General features: G+C 44.8%; 3 protein-coding genes across 4 annotated transcripts in view; 1 reads left to right on the plus strand and 2 right to left on the minus strand.

The window, feature by feature from the left end:
- The window catches only part of LOC135378912 (atlastin-2-like), a 277503-nt gene extending 277104 nt beyond the window's left edge, over positions 1-399 (minus strand). For both annotated transcript variants that reach the window (XM_064612076.1, XM_064612075.1), the window contains exon 1: positions 222-399. In XM_064612076.1, coding sequence (XP_064468146.1) covers positions 222-240 — 19 coding nt within the window. In that variant the 5' untranslated portion in view covers positions 241-399. The remainder of the gene's footprint in view (positions 1-221) is intronic.
- Positions 400-8964: 8565 nt separating this feature from the next.
- LOC135374575 (uncharacterized) lies at positions 8965-13033 on the minus strand. Its single transcript, XM_064607522.1, has 10 exons — positions 12836-13033; positions 12213-12403; positions 12026-12112; positions 11899-11946; positions 11782-11814; positions 11527-11598; positions 11342-11419; positions 10867-11075; positions 10402-10561; positions 8965-9226 (listed from the first exon to the last, which is right to left on the minus strand). The coding sequence occupies exons 1-10, from the start codon at positions 12880-12882 to the stop codon at positions 9096-9098; spliced, it is 1056 nt and encodes a 351-aa protein (XP_064463592.1). The 5' UTR covers positions 12883-13033; the 3' UTR covers positions 8965-9095.
- Positions 13034-14025: 992 nt separating this feature from the next.
- Positions 14026-15492, plus strand: LOC135374586 (uncharacterized). Its single transcript, XM_064607529.1, has one exon. It carries the CDS (start codon positions 14034-14036, stop codon positions 15345-15347), a length of 1314 nt encoding a protein of 437 aa, XP_064463599.1. The 5' UTR covers positions 14026-14033; the 3' UTR covers positions 15348-15492.
- The last annotated feature ends 931 nt before the right edge of the window (positions 15493-16423 follow it).

Raw genomic sequence — 16423 nt, forward strand, 5'->3', positions numbered from 1 at the left:
AGATCGCACGCAAGAGTCAAGCGAGACACGGAAGAAACAGATACCGCGTACGTGCTGACGCACTGTACCTATACAAGCTATGTGCGCAAACAAGCTGTGCCTGCGCAGCTTGTTGCACTAGCCCCGCACATTGGTGTGATCGCTTCGTTTGACTTGGGCATTACGAAGGAGGAACACAAGTATGTCTTCTGCTTTGGTTGTAAGTGGTGTGGAACACTCACCCATTTGCTTGTCTTCCATGCCGAACGTTCCTACAAAACGAGCTCGCAGTCGTTCGTTACTGTCGATTGTTCCACAACTGAACAATCTTTTCGGCTGTAGCAGCTGTAGCTGTAGTTCGAGTCACACGGGCTCCGCCTCACGGCGAACGTGATATGTCACGTGAGCCGTTCGCTCGCCCAGGCCTTCTTAGCTCTCCGCATTCACCGTAGTAGAAAAATAGAATCACGTCATAGTGACATGGTGTTACCAGTGGAGTGCAGCTGTAGCTTCCACAGTTTCGCCACGAAAACCACCGCCCCCCTTGACCACGTGATCATCAGTAACGAATCACGACAAAGTAGCCGGAAAACGGCGCCAAAAAGCGCGCGCTGGCTGATTGAACTGCGCATGTGCGCTGCGTGCCCTCTCCACACCCTCTCACTCGAATTATCCCCCCCCCCCTGTTCCGAGCGCTTCGCCAGGCCATCTGCTAATATCATCGGGAAGCAGAAAATGAAAATCCAGAAGACGAAGGAATTCACATGTACAAATTTATTGACACGGTAAACATATAAACAAGAAGCAAGATTTGAATGCAAGTAAATCTACACGATTATTACAGAATACTGCAGAATAAATAAAGAATAAATAGTGCCGAGCAACAGAAGGCGTGACTATCATATTATACAATCCTTAAGGGAACCTATTCGGTTTGGAGAAAGTAGATATTATTATACACATATATAGCATGTGATGAGTCGCAGAAGCCATCCGCTTCGTCCCAGCACAACTGTCGAATTTTCTGGTGACAGGGGCCAATGCTCGCGGATCGCAGGGCCACGAACAGCTGTCGGTGCCTGAATGAAAAAAAAAAAAAGGAACCTGTTAACGATATGGTAAACCCGAGCACAGGCAACGTTAATTGCCTGAATACGCTCTGTAAGACATGCTATCGATACGCGCCTAATGTCGACTAATGACAAAATTCGAGGAGCTCTGCGTATGCCATGCACGATGTTTTCCTTTTCATGCACACCAGTGTATTAAACATCAGACACATTGAAATAGCGGAACAAAACGCAACAAGTAACGCCACGCAGAATCATCAACCAGATCATGACTGACAACCGGCAAAAAGTGATGTAATACGGGACAAGGCGTACCTCCAAACACACAGTTAGGCGACAGTATTAAAAGTCTGATCACTGACATGCATCATACGTTTGTCTGCTTACCTTCCATTCAGACGTTCGCCCATGGCTCGAACATCTTCGAAATCCACGAAACGAAATCACCGTCTGCTCACATACGTAGACGCCAGCTACACAACGGTCAGACGGGTCGGCGCCTCGGAGAAACGAACGCGGGCGAATCCACCGGTTAAATGAGCCTCAGCCAATCATGATCTAGAAAGGTCACGTGGGGGACCGGAGCCAATGGAAAGTAAATAGCCGGAATTTGGCGGGAAATGCCAGCGGCGACACTATTGTCGCGGCGGCGAAACCCGCTTACTGTGCCTCCTCTGGTGTTACATCCTCAGGCATCATGACGGATGCCCATCGGCCCAAGGAGGTTGCGCGCTCCGGGGTTGGTTGACAAAGTTTCGAAATATGGGCAGTCGGCCAGGCGGGCAGCTCGAAGCAAGGTCGCTGCGTCTCCGCGGCTCGCCGATGTCGGCTGACGGTTGACCACAACGACCAAAGAGGAAGTGTATTCGCGGGTTTGTTCGTGAGATATAGAGACTCGGACCATGTACTGATATCCGATAAAGTATCAACCTACGGACAGTCTAGCCAGGTCGGAGCGGTGGTGAGCTGACGCCTGAGGAACACTTTCGAAATCTGTCGCATTTTCAAATTCAGTGACTAAGAAGAGAGTGGTCGTAACGACAAAAGCATTTCCCGTAATTGTGTGACCTTTGGTGCATCGCCAGCATGAGCAGATGCTCATCTGTGAAACGCACGCACTCGTGCACTTCGCTCGCCTCCAGAAGTAGACTGTGTGTGTGCTTTGCATGTTCGAACTTGGTTTGGTTGCAGTCTATTCAACGAACGAAACGTTCTGTACGCACGATGAATATATGAGTCAAACATATGAGTCTGTACGTTGCATCAATAAATATATATTTAGCCTATCAAAAATGTCTTATTTATTTTGGAATAACTGGGGCCAGGTATGAAAACCAGTAGAAGTCAATGGTAGCCAGGCCCGGCCGAAAGGCGAGCCAAACGCAGAGGTTGCTGATTGGCTGGCTGCTATGCATCACGACGCATTTTCATTGGTCGTATGTGCAGTGTTGCTTGAATTATCTCAAACTATGGGCTCTATGGGGAGCTGTGGGCGCCTGGCTCGCCTGTATCTCTTGCATATCTGGGCGCTGGGGATTCTCGTAGCTACGGAGAGATGTGGACACGTGGTCATAGTTTTATAATGTAAATGTGTTTTACGCGTACTACTGCAATGCACACGGGAATGTATTGTGTTGCTTGCACTTCGCGTGTCCGGGCAACCATTCAATTTGATCGGATCTTCACGAATCCTGTATTTTCTTCTCATCTCATTTGGAATTTTTGTTTGTATGTTTTACGCCTTGTCCCGTATTGCATCACTTTCTTCCGGTCATCAAGGATGACCTGGTTGATGTGCTATTCCGTATCCCGTTAGTAGTTGCGTTTTGTTCTGCTATTTGAATGCGTCTGACGTGTAATACACCGGTGTGCATGAAAACGAAAACATCATGTATCGCGTACGCCTGGCAGCCTGAACAGTGTCATTAGTCGACACGACAGTGCGTAACGATAGCATCCCTTATATAGCGATTAAGTCAACGTTGATCGAAAGCTGTTCGTGGCCCTGCGATCCCCGAGCATGTAGCCCCTGTCACTTGAAAATTCTATGGCTGTGCTATGAAGAAGCGAATGGCTCCTGCGCCTCATTCCGTGCTATGTATGTGCATATTAATATCTACTTTCCCCAAACCGAATAGGTTCCCTTGAAGATTGTATAATATGATAGTCAACATTTCTGTTGTTCTGCAGTATTTATTATTTAATTATTTATTCTGCAGATTACGTAATAATCGTGTAGGTTTACTTCCATTCACATGTTGCTTATTGGTGATATGTTACCGTGCCAATAAATTTGTACATGTGCACTCATTCTTCTTCTGTATTTTCATTTTCTGTTTCAATATAGTATCAGCAGATGCCTGGCGAAGCGCGGGGAACAGAGGGGGGGGGGAGGGAGCATCCAAGTGAGAGGGTACAGGAGAGGGCACGCAGCGACATGCGCAGTTCGGTGAAGTCAGAGCGCGCTTTTTGACATCATTTTCCCGCTACTTCTTCGCGATTCGCTAGGGATGATCACGTGACCAAGGGGACGGTGGTTTGCGTGAATAACGCTTTCATATTTTCAAAGATTCCCTTAAGAAGTAGTATGGAGTTCAGAATTTGTGACTTGACTGCAACACAACATCGTGTACAACTTGAGACAGAACTTCAAGGCACAGGTGATTTTCTTCATCAGTGGGGTTCCCTGCCAGCTACCAACAAGAGATCGAATAAGAAACGGGTGACTATCCATCTCTCAGTATGTGTCTCCGCTCTTGATTGATGTAGGGTGTCGCCCAACGAAGAAATGTGACACCATGGAGTTCCTTAAGCTTTTCTCCCGAGCTGTACATTGTACAATCCCGACAGCTAACCAACACTGCTCGGCAGGGATCAGAGTTCCAATTTTAGATTTTGCAAAGGGCTGTCCTTGCAAAAAGGCTTAAGAAAGTTATATTATGTGAACTCCGGGATATAAAGACAAGTGCAGGGCATGAAAAATGTATAGTTCGGTTTTGAAGGCAGTACTCAACATAAGTAAGTTCTACCTCTGAGCGAGGATTGCCTATTCGAGAAAATAACAAACTCACCACATTGTTTAAAACTTCCTTGGCCTGTTACGGCTCGTTTCTGTGCATGACGACATCTGCAAGGTGCATATCCTGTGCCATGCAAACACAGGAGTGGTTACATGAACTATCATTCATCGAGAAATCGTCAGGAGATCTTTGATCTTTAGTTTTTTTTCTTATTGTTTGTCGATGAGAGTGTTGACTGATCACTGATAACATGACTGAGAGGAATAGCTGTGTTGAACAGTCCAAGACACAATCAATGCAAATGTGTATACAACCTGAGGGGCACAGAGATCCAAGAACACATGTCAAGTATAAGAAACAACCAGAAAATTTATTGCACAGCGCCGAAATGCAAATAATCAAAGTAATTGCATGCCACCCTACGCATCAGCAGAAAGGTCCTGCTTGATGCTGTTTTTGTAGGAAGCAAGATTATTGTTGGAACGAACGGATAGAGTAGTGTTTCTCAAACTGCGGATGATGTCCCCCAAATGGGTCATGAGCCTTTTCTTGGGGTCATAGAGGGTCCAAGCATGCATGCGACATGCTTTGAGCCACACACACTAACGTATTGGTTTGCTTATATCAAGAAATCTAATATATCACTTCTTATTGGAGGAATATTGACATAATTCTTTTTTCTATAATATTTCTTAGGTCAGAGTACTTTGTAGGATTTACAAATTGCCACCAATGTGTGTTATATCTATATATATACTCACAGTTAAATATATTTACCTCCTGTAATATCCCCCAGACCAAGAACCTGTGGTGTCATGTGTAGAATATATGCACCCCTTTGTTGGTCTACTGTTTGTGCATGCGTGTCATGAGAACTAGCAGGGAATCCTCATCTTGCAACAAGTCAGTATTTCCTCCTTGACAGTCCTATGGACTGTCCGGCCCATACCTCGCCTCCCTCGCCTCCCATACCCCACAATCCCTGTGCCTCCAGGTACCTGTAGGTCCGTTGGCAGAGCTCATCTAACGTATGACACTCGCGTTCCTTCAAGAACCCTCTAATTGCTCACGAAGTAGCAAATCTCGTAGGCTCTTAAAATCTGTTGTAGTCGTGGATATCGCTACCCACTTGTCGAACAAATGACTTAACCGTGCTCCGAACTGGACGGCAGTTTCTTTCCTGTCAGGCACACAGCTCCTAAACTTTTCCCTAAACCATTCGGGAGTATACCGGAAACTCGACAACAACACAGCGCTAACCTGTTCATAGCTGCTCGAGTCCTCTGCAGACAATCGCCCGAAAACAGGCAAGGCCTCTCCCGCTAGCTACAGACTTAGAGCCCACTGGTCACTCGGCCACCCGTAAATCAGATACAGTTGTACCCAGCTGTGCACATACTCACACACACACACAAATGGCCTGTCTTTAATAAGATTTTAACGGTGTGTAACTCTGTGTTGAAACTGGACACAGGAAGGTCATTTCCAATCAGCAAATGTATTCGGAAAAGTCAGAATGAGGAACCAAGTTGTTGCTCAACGGACGGGGCCTTCTCAGTCTATATTTTTCAAGTGCGATTGGCAAAATCTGTACTTCTCTTCTTCGCTGTCAGGACACCCTCCAGCACTGCGAGGTCATACCTGCCGCTGCTCTTGAACGCGCAGTATCGTATGGGACTGAGTGCCCGCGGAGAAATCTCGTCTTGACGATATAACCGAGATACGTGTCAAATGAAGTCCAATAGTCTACCTCGATCAATTAGTCGGTTGTTCCAAAAGATATCGAAAAAGAAAACTTGAAAATACAGCGCGCTGGATCCCGAAAGTGGTTGTAGCTAGTTCCGCTTTCCACGGAAGTCGCTAATGGGATTATCGCAGTTATAAAACAGGACGCAGGTGTCGAATTATGTACATACTTTTTATTCCCAGACATCGTGACAACAGTATATTGGCTTAGAAATGTTGGTTCTTGCAGAAAGTTTTTGTTGCAGTGCTTGATCACGTGACGGCATTCTGCGCCCTGATTGCATGGGAGTTCGTCCCAGTGGGATGACCAGATGAGTTTTTTTCCTATATGCGTACGTTTTCTCGGTTTGGCGTTAGGTGTGCCGGCGTCGGAGTGGACCGCGGTGTTTACAATTCGGGATTACGAAATCTACGGGGTGTTGAGGCATGCATTTCCGTATGTAAAGTTTATTTCGTGCATTCTATCCGTAGCCGCTGCGGAAAAGTCCCTCCAGCTTCTGGTCAAAGACCCTTTAAAATAGAACAGGTGATAATTACACAGCCCGATTACATAGATAGTTCGAACACGCCACCCGAGTTAATTGAACGCGGCACTATGGCTGCACATTACTTAACCGTCTGCCGGTTTATGCTGCTGAATCATTCTCAACAACACCTGGGTCATTCCACGCCAACTGATCCAGCAATGCTGCTCGACCACCGCTGATTTTCACGAGAAAAACCAGAGTTCATTGTGATGATAGACGTATCCCAAATCCAAAATATTAGCCTCAAATAGCGACGCGTTCCGACGCTAAGGGGCTCTGAAATTCGCGCTTCGAGCAAAAACCGTGGCCCCTCTGAAAGCGTGTTGTGAGCGTTCTACTGCACCGAAGAAGCCCAAAATTTAAACGTGTGTTCTAGAAGGACAATATCACGAACTGACCTAATTTGATTAGTTTACCGCAAAATTTGGGATTTGCGAGATTCTGGGAAACACTTCAAAATTTGCCCAACTGTTACATTTTGTATAAAAATAGCAACAACATCTAGCAAAGCGAAATTCTCCAGATGTGAATCCCCTCGGGAGTTGTCTATAATAAAAAAAATATTCACTCTTTTCTCAACGATGTAGGTGTTTTCAATTTTTTTCAAAATTTTCAATGCCGATAACAAGGTAGAAATATGCGCTTCACATAGAACTGTAGAAGAACTCCTCATTTATGCGTGGAGAGAAAATCAGGAAGGTTTCTTTTGATAAACTGAAGAAATATTTTATTTTTTCGGCGCTATACTCGCCACGTAGGCTCTGCAGCGCGGTCACCGAGTATAAGCGCAAGCTGTTCCTGCTCGCCTCAAAAACCTTGAGGTGAAACTCAAATTTTAGCAGAAGGAATGCCCGAAGCTTTTCTGAAAGTGAATTAAGTCAATATTTTACATATATAAGAGCTCTTTCGACCAGGCCCAATGGGCAGTTCAAGTTCGCTTGACTACTGATGTCCCTTTTCCGCTTTTGGCGCTTGCCGCCATGCTGCTTAAAGTATGTCTATAAATTTCGACCTTGTACACCTTCAGTTCCTTTTTGCGCCTCTCCTTCCTTCATTTCAGAAATGAGTACCTCTGTTGGGATATCACCCACCCTATGGTTAAAGCGCGGATTTATGAGCAAAGTCAAAGCTTCCGTCTGAATTTCGTTTATGGTCACCCAGATCATGAGGCGTCAAGATTTGGGTTTTGAATATTTTTTATTTCAATGTTTTTTGAATTATTTGCTGCGAGCCTCTTCAACGTTCCCCTGATGCCGTCACAGGAACCCTTCCCATGTGATGTCGCACAAAAAATGCAAAGAAACTCATACCAAATTCATTTTGTTTCGTTTTTATAGTATGACGCAGCACCATCTGCAAAATATTCAATGTGAAACTTTCTCAATGTGAGGGTTGTCCGCGGTGAAACGTTGTAGGAGTTGCCCTTGAAAAACGTGCACTGCTCAGTTATCATGCGTTAGTGAGTCTGATACCATTTATAAGTCTCGTGCTGTGGGTCTTTGTCCTGTCTCTCGACATCACGGAAATAAACGGTGATAGGATATGAACAGTAGCCTGGCTGTCGTGCCAGTGCGCATTTTCTGTGGCGCCTGGACCGGAGGCATGCGATGTGACGAGCGGGAATGTTGAAATCGCAGAACCCGCAGTAATCCAGGGGATTTCACCATGTGCGCTCGTTACAGCGCAATGGCCCAAAGCTGCACCGCGTAGGATCATTAGCGTCGTGCCTGAAAACATGAACAAGAAAAAAGGTTTCACAGAAATGACATGCATTATTTTAAGAAAACGTCATGGAAGAAAATGGGGTCACTGTGACACAAGCAAGGAATAAAATCACACGATATACGAAGTGTGAGTTGTGATACGCTATAGGTTAATTTTAGTTTCAAAAATATATATCGCAATATGTGCTATAGCTGAATTTCGTTAAAAATATACTAGACGCTATAATCCCATAGAGGAACTTTCATATGGAATACCAGTCGCGAGCAAATGGAGCGAAGGACAGAAAAGCCACAGAATAGAATATGTTGCTCTAATTCGTTGTTTCCCATGAAACAACAAGCAGTAAAACAATCTACGGTAAAAGAAGGAGAGCAATTCAACACTCACCGCTGTGGAGGTCCTTTGCTGGTGCTAGCAGTCGCCGAAGTGACATCGGAATCTATAGGTTCAAGATATCCGATAGTGCAACGACGACGACCACCAAAAGAAGTTTTTTTTAACAAACGAGCAACACAAATTGCACGTGTGCAAGTCTGTCGAAATTGAACTGTCTCTTAAAACTGAAGCTAATATCCCAAGCAGCACAGACAATCCGGGCCAACATCGGGTCAACATGCCTCTGCCGATAACCCATGCATCGGCCCAATATACGCTTTGCAACGTCCACCTTAGTTGGGCCGATGTCGCTTGCCAACGTGTGTCCGACATCGCTTGCCAAAGTTGGTCCGACGTCGCTTGCCAATGTGGGTCCGATGTCGCTTGCCAATGTGGGTCTGACATTGCTTGCCAAATTGTGTCCGATATCGCTTGCCAATGTATGACCGGTATAGCTTCCCGCACAGTAGCCAGTATCATCTGCCACTTAGTGGCTGATATCACTCTGTTCCATAGCGGACATCACTTGTTGCACACGGTGGCTGGTAAAAGGTCAGCTTCATTTTGTGGTTTTCAGTTAGCATGTGTATTGCATGTGCGCATCACAAAAAATGCAAGGTAGACATATATTAAGACAATGAAAATAATTTATTCTACTTCTTTGTGCGTTCCTTCCTGCCGCCCTCGCGGTCACCCGCAGAAGCCAGGTATCGACTTATCCTTGCGCAGATTTCTTTGTCGGTGACCCCCACCTTCAAAACACCCATGCGTTTGTGAACTGCAGCTGAAAAAAAGGTATAACAGGCAATTAATATGCAGGCCATACCATAAGTAAAACGTGATGCATGTTTAGAATCGCTCTCACTCAATTGAGTGAAAGTCGAAGCTGCATATATGCAGCTTCGACAAGAACTAAAAAAAACTAAGCACAAATGTTCTCAATACCCATTCAGGTTTTGAAAAACCTCAAAAGAGGCACACAAGTAATCATGCTGAAACATTACGCGAAAAGAAGGTCAACCATGGTAGCAAGGCAATGTGTGATTAAAACAAGATCGTCTTGCCCTTTAGTTGTCTTAAGCACAGCCACAGTAGAGCGGCTGTGCCCACAGCACTGCTACAGAGCATGCACTACGTCCCCACAGCCAGACAAATATACTCTTCAAGAAAGTGTGCAAATGTAAGATGACGAATCACCAAAAATTAACATTTCAATAGGGGAAATCGGGTGAAACAGAGATGTCAGACTGAGAGACTATCCTAGCTGGGCCATTTCACTTTTAACACATCCTGAAACATGCACTAAAATATATATATATATATCTGAACTTTGATATGCAAATGAGGCGACCGCGAACTGGGGGAGTACGACGCTTATTTCACGTCAGACGGCCACGTGATTTGGAGCGGTGGATGTGATTGAGTAGGTGCTGCTCAGCTGGCCAGATAAGCCTCCGTCAGTTAGGGCGACATGCTCTTTTTTGGCTTCGGCTCATTTGCATATAAAAATTCTGGAATGGGTATTTTACTGCACGTGCCTTTCAAGATTTTTAAACATGAAATGGTATACAACGAGGATAGTCTCTAATTCTGCTATCTTGCTTTTGCTGGTTGCGACATAAGCTCTTCCACAGGATGCCTGCCTGGCTGTAGAACTCAACTGCAAAAACATCTGTGCTGCTCACATAGCTGTGTTATGAAAATGCTGTAAAGGCTAAAAATAAACACCTCGTGTCCATACTTTTTTTTAAAAAAAAGGACATTTCACTTGACTCGCAACTTTGAGAGCTACGCCAGCTTCAAGAAAGGACAACGAGCCCCGAGTGAACACAATGCATTACACAACAATGTTGGAACGCTGTAAACTATTCTAAAAAGCGTCTCCGACTAAATCCCCTGATCCATGAGGGATAGAACGAAAACTCAGCGACGCAGACATTTTGCCAAAATATTGCTTACCCAACACGCAAGAAAACAGCCTTGTTCCTTTAAATGGTCTTTTGCCATTGCGTCCTTCAACAGTCAGTTGTTGCTGAACAGACTTCCTTGTGCAGGTCTCCATAATGATTCTTACAACATCGTTCAGGGAACTGCCCCCAAGGACAGCTAGGCGATCCACCTTACAGAAATAAAAATGGACACGACTAAGTTTTCACAGATCTCACCAGGGGCATTAATCACGCAAATGGATTGATATACGAGTTACACAGCAAGTTGATAAACCAACATAAAATCAGGTAATGTGCCTTCTAAAAATGAGCTTCCCAGCAATAAGATTATGTCTAGTAAAACAATGCAGCAAAGCAAACAAAGCAGTGTGTTTGTTGAAATAGCTGATTGCTCGGAAAGCTCTTTTGTAACTGTTGGCACATTTCAAAATGTTAAGTCAAGTTTCCCAATCCCAAACAGTCTGGGCACACTTACAAGGTTGTGCCTTGTGGCATTGTCCTGTAGCTTTTCCTCTAAAATTTCCCAGTCCGTAAGACTGCTAAGTGGCTCCTGCAGAATCTGCTCCAGGACATCACAGGAGTAGACTGGTGCTGCTGTTCCTTCGAGTGCTGCAACCCTTTGTGACAAGTCTCTGAGCGCTGCTTTAATGTCCAGCACCAGCTTCAGTAGCTTCTTCTGATACGCTAAAAAAAAAGAACATGTTCACTCATGTGTAAGGACCTAAGGTAATAACTGGCAAAATATTCACATATTAACATGCACGAACAACCATGATGTGTAAAAAAAAAGTTACAAAAGTGGCTTGCATAGGTAGAAAGTTACAAGATTCACAACTGACAGATGAATGGCTGTGGAGTAAAAAGCCAACGCTTTAGTGAGTGTGCTACAAGCCGAAACAGTTAAAACCCTTATAGCATACACAAGTCCAATGATGGTACGGATTACGAACCAGTCAGGTTTCCGTCAGGGTCATCTCTTCCAGCCTGACTGCTGCGGCTTACAGCGTCACTTGCTTCGGGTGAGAAGCCTGATTAGAGAATTCAATCATTGAAAGCAGCATATTCATAACACACAAGATTGATGGGCACTGAAAGCAACCTTATAATATCACAATGGCACACTTAAGCAACTTACAAGGTCCAGGAGATTGTGTAGCTTCAGTGATGCACATACTGCCTAGCGGTGGCGGTGAGAGTGATGCGCGTCCTGATAACAGGAAGATTGTAAGTGATTTGGAATGCTAAAAATGCAGTTCCCCAATACATAATTGCACTTCCACCACTGCACTATCTTTCACCTTGGTGGAAGCACTGAGCCTTTATGAATCTCATCTAAACATAACTTAAACTGCACAGTAGCACCTTGTAGCAAAAGACCGGGCATACTTACCCGAACTGCAGACTGTGTTGTCGATCGTATGCGCTAAACAAATGAAATAATAAATTCATGAAGAAACATTCTAAAAGGAGCAAAAAGTGTCCTTAAAGTATATATTACACAACTTACGTGGTGACGGAAGCTGCATTCTTCGTTTAGCTGGCAGGTCAACCTCAGCTATAGAATACAAGTATTTCATATGTAGCAGCATTTTGACACCCAGCTACTGCATCACTGATGTGAATTGTGAGAATACCTGTGGTATCTTCGTCGCTGGTTTCAGATTCAAGATGAGAGGTGTACTCTGCCTCTCTGGCATTCTTTTTTCCTCTTCTGTAGTTGCCTGTTGCATAAAAACATCAGAACTCAGCACAAGAGAAGATTCCACCATTTTTGCAGATCAAAGAGCACTCTAAGAATCACCTAAATAAAAGTAGACTTACTGAATGACGCCATGCAAACACAAGGGTGCAGCTCCCAGTCGTCTTCCGGCTCGGCTCGATCCCTGATCATATCGGCAATCTTTGAATTCTGCTTCTTGGCTGGCCAAAGGCATAGCTTCCCACCAATAATCCATTTTGACGGCACCAGTTCGACTGTGCCATTTGCGAACTTTACAACTGTGTAAAGTTTGCTAAAGTATAGAAGAAAAAGAAAAGGTTAGAGCAAAATACCACATGCCAATGTTTTTATTAATTTAAGAGAATATAAAATGAGACCACATTCACAATTCTTTGAATAAGTTAAAGTGAAATTACTTTGCACGTGGTTTGGGTCTAACCTCTTGAAAGCTGCACGACTTTCTAAAGATACGGTGGCTGACAGCCGTCCACGTGGTTGACGGGTTTGCGTTTCAAGACCGCATAACGTGTCGCAAATACTTTGGGTAGCTTTTTGCTGACATGCAACATATATTCAGAGGTGCAAGCCGAATGCCCTTACGCGCCTGATGTGTGCATTGGCATCGAGGCGGAAGACCAGTCACAAGGAATGGCTCCCATATAACTGATGTAATATGCTAGCACGAAGACGCAATTAGAAAAATAAAAAAAACGCCTTAGCTCACCTTATTTTGTATGTGCCCATTGACGTTGCTTCTCCTGTGGGTGCCATTTCAAATGCTCTAAAAGCACTGACAAAACAACACTGCAGATCAAGAAACTGCAATGGTGCAGCAAGGAATAGATTAAGCAATGTAAGAGATAAATTAACTGTAGGGACGACGCACCAATACACCAGCCAACTCAAACCACGCGGGACGCAAGACAACACCGCACAAAGAAAAAAACGGAAAAGAAGATCAGGAAGCGGAAGTGGTGATACACTCTCGATCCTCTCGACGAGAACACTGATCTCGTCGATCTCGTATTTCACGCGGGGTTCTTCGGGTTCTTCATGAACTTTGTAATACAAACTTCAATTTATTTAAGTATGAAACTTATATAAACATCAAAATGCAAAAGCATTGCAAATTATGAATGCATTGTTTACTACGAACATTACTACATCCTGTTCCTGTATTATGGCCGACGAATGTGCATAGCAGCATGAAGCCGTGGAATCTAAGAATTCTAGGAATAAGCGCGTTTTGATTCGCTTAATTGCACATCCGGTCTTCGCTTCTCATATGTGGAGTGTCCTCTTCGTGGCTTATTATTGCACTTCGTGTATGTGACACACTGACGCCATGTCTAGATGGACACGCTATCGCGCATTGCGAAGAGATTTCGAAACCACTGTGTCTGAAATTCTAAACAGTGATATACAGCATGTGCATCCATCGTATGTGTGTCCGCAGTTGGGAGATGACGCTGATGAACCCTTCGCAACTGGAGACGAAAGCACTGGTTCGCATTCACTCACAGACGATGCAATATCGGACCTGTCTTGGGAAGAGCTTAGCGATGATGCAGTGGTCGAAGAAGAACCTTGCGGAGATCTGATTCAGCCAGAAAATTCTGAAGACCTGGTCTTGAAGTTAGCCCGACTCTCACTGAAGCACAACCTAACGCATGCTTGTGTTAATGACATCGCCGGGCTCCTGCGATCATGCGGCCACGAAATTCCAGTTGACGCTAGAACTATCTTGGGAACACAGAGAAAGGCTGCCGTGGAACAAGATGGGACGTTTGTTCATTTCGGATTGAAGTCTGGCATCTTGGAATCCATTTCGCTGTGCGCTGTACCAAGTGAGATCAGTCTACAAGCGAACATTGATGGTCTCCCACTTCTGTTCTGCAACGTGCTTCTGGCCAATTTTGTGCATGGTGAGAAACGCTGGGAACCAACAACCCTTCCTGGTGAGCCTCTACTCCGGAAGTGGGAAACCACCCAACTTAGAAGCCTTTTTATCACCATTTCTTGAAGAGTTGAAACTGCTCACCACTGATGGCTTACAGTACAAGGGAAAGCACATACAGGTAAAGCTTGAGGCTGTAATTTGTGATGCTGTTGCACGGAGCTTCCTAAAGCGCATCAAAAGTCACAATGGTTACTATGGATGTGAACGTTGTATGCAAAAGGGTGTGCACCAAGAGGGCAGAATGCTCTTCACGGAAGTGGATGCTCCTCTTCACACAGACAAGAGCTTCCGAGAACAAAGCTGTGGAGGTCACCACATGGGAGAGTCTCCGTTTCTGCAGCTGGAGATTGACATGATTTGTGCATTTCCCCTGGACTACATGCATCTCCTGTGCTTAGGGGTAATGCGAAGGTTGCTGCATCTTTGGACTGGTGGAAAATATGGTCGTGGGAAGCTAACGGCAGAACAACAACACACATTGAGTGAGAGGCTAATCTCCTTTCGCAGAGACTTCCCTACCACGTTTCAAAGAAAGCCACGAGGAGTCAATGAGCTTGAAAGGTGGAAAGCCACTGAATTTCGCTCCTTTCTGTTGTATGCTGGTCCAGTGGCACTCAAGCAACTACTGCCTGACAAGCTGTATGATCATTTTCTGATCCTTCATGTGGCTGCAAGAATTCTAGCCACTCCAACACTGTACAGAACACAGCATCATTACGTTGAAAACCTCCTGAAGTTCTTTGTGCAAGAGATGGGTGAACTGTATGGAAGAACACAGCTCATATACAATGTCCACTCCCTTGTACACCTTGCAGGGGACTGTCTGCAGCACGGGCCACTTGATTCATTCAGTGCATTTCCGTTTGAATCATACCTGGGAAGGCTGAAGCGAATGCTGCGAACCACAAGCAATCCCCTCTCACAAATCAGCCGCAGAGTATCGGAATTGAAGCACTGTGGAGCACCTGTAAATGACAATGCCACGACCCTCTGTGTCAAGCCAGGGTTTTGCTACCACTTTCCCAATGGTTATTTTGCACGTGTACAAGAAGTACGTGCATCACAAGCTCGAGTGACTGTCTTTTCGAACAAGGCAGACTTCTTTGTAACACCACTTAAGTCCTCTTTCTTCAACACCTTTCGAGTCAGTTGCCGTGGTTCCACTGAACGAACGATGCCACTGTCAGCCCTCAGTAAGGAAAAGCAGTGCGTGCTACTCAACTACAAAAATGACTATGTCGCCTTCCCGCTTCTCCACCAAATGCAGTTATCATAGAATACTTGCTTCACCAAGACTCTCTACTTCATTCATGAAGCCCTTTTAAGGGTCAGGCAACATTGTTGCAATAAATGCATACAGGTACATCTCAGAAATAAAAAATAAAGCTATGACTATGATGTCATAGTCCCCATTCTACACATATGGCATCTGCTTTTGAGAAACACTGCGACCACCTTTCAGAATGTATTTTATCGCTGCTTGTGCTAGCCGAAGGAACAGATTACTATTTTCTCTGTGTCTTATGACGGGTTAGGCCACGTAATAATTATTTGTGAACGTGGGAGCCACCCTTAAATCTACAAATGCATGTGGGCTAGCTCTGTGAGCGTCATCTGATCAGTCCGGAACGCACGAGACTATGCCTCCGCAGCCTAATTTAGGTTAACAGATAAAAATATGTTCCCCATTCTGCACATATGGCATCTGCTTTTGAGAAACACTGCGACCACCTTTCAGAATGTATTTTATCGCTGCTTGTGCTAGCCGAAGGAACAGATTACTATTTTCTCTGTGTCTTATGACGGGTTAGGCCACGTAATAATTATTTGTGAACGTGGGAGCCACCCTTAAATCTACAAATGCATGTGGGCTAGCTCTGTGAGCGTCATCTGATCAGTCCGGAACGCACGAGACTATGCCTCCGCAGCCTAATTTAGGTTAACAGATAAAAATATGTTCCCCATTCTGCACATATGGCATCTGCTTTTGAGAAACACTGCGACCACCTTTCAGAATGTATTTTATCGCTGCTTGTGCTAGCCGAACGAACAGATTACTATTTTCTCTGTGTCTTATGACGGGTTAGGCCACGTAATAATTATTTGTGAACGTGGGAGCCACCCTTAAATCTACAAATGCATGTGGGCTAGCTCTGTGAGCGTCATCTGATCAGTCCGGAACGCACGAGACTATGCCTCCGCAGCCTAATTTAGGTTAACAGATAAAAATATGTTCCCCATTCCGCACATATGGCATCTGCTTTTGAGAAACACTGCGACCACCTTTCAGAATGTATTTTATCGCTGCTTGTGCTAGCCGAAGGAACAGATTACTATTTTCTCTGTGTCTTA

The sequence above is a fragment of the Ornithodoros turicata genome, chromosome 1 (assembly GCF_037126465.1).
Source record: "Ornithodoros turicata isolate Travis chromosome 1, ASM3712646v1, whole genome shotgun sequence".
NCBI classification, from domain to species: Eukaryota; Metazoa; Arthropoda; class Arachnida; order Ixodida; family Argasidae; genus Ornithodoros; species Ornithodoros turicata.

Bases quoted from the DNA above. Each gene is read 5' to 3' on its own strand.
- LOC135374575 (XM_064607522.1), bottom strand. From the start codon at position 12,882: ATGGCACCCACAGGAGAAGCAACGTCAATGGGCACATACAAAATAAG. The intron at 11,420-11,526 runs GTAAGTTGCTTA...TTCTCTAATCAG, and splicing joins TACACAATCTCCTGGACCTT to GCTTCTCACCCGAAGCAAGT. The intron at 9,227-10,401 runs GTAAGCAATATT...CCTTTTTTTCAG, and splicing joins GCTGTTTTCTTGCGTGTTGG to CTGCAGTTCACAAACGCATG.
- LOC135374586 (XM_064607529.1), top strand. From the start codon at position 14,034: ATGGTGAGAAACGCTGGGAACCAACAACCCTTCCTGGTGAGCCTCTAC.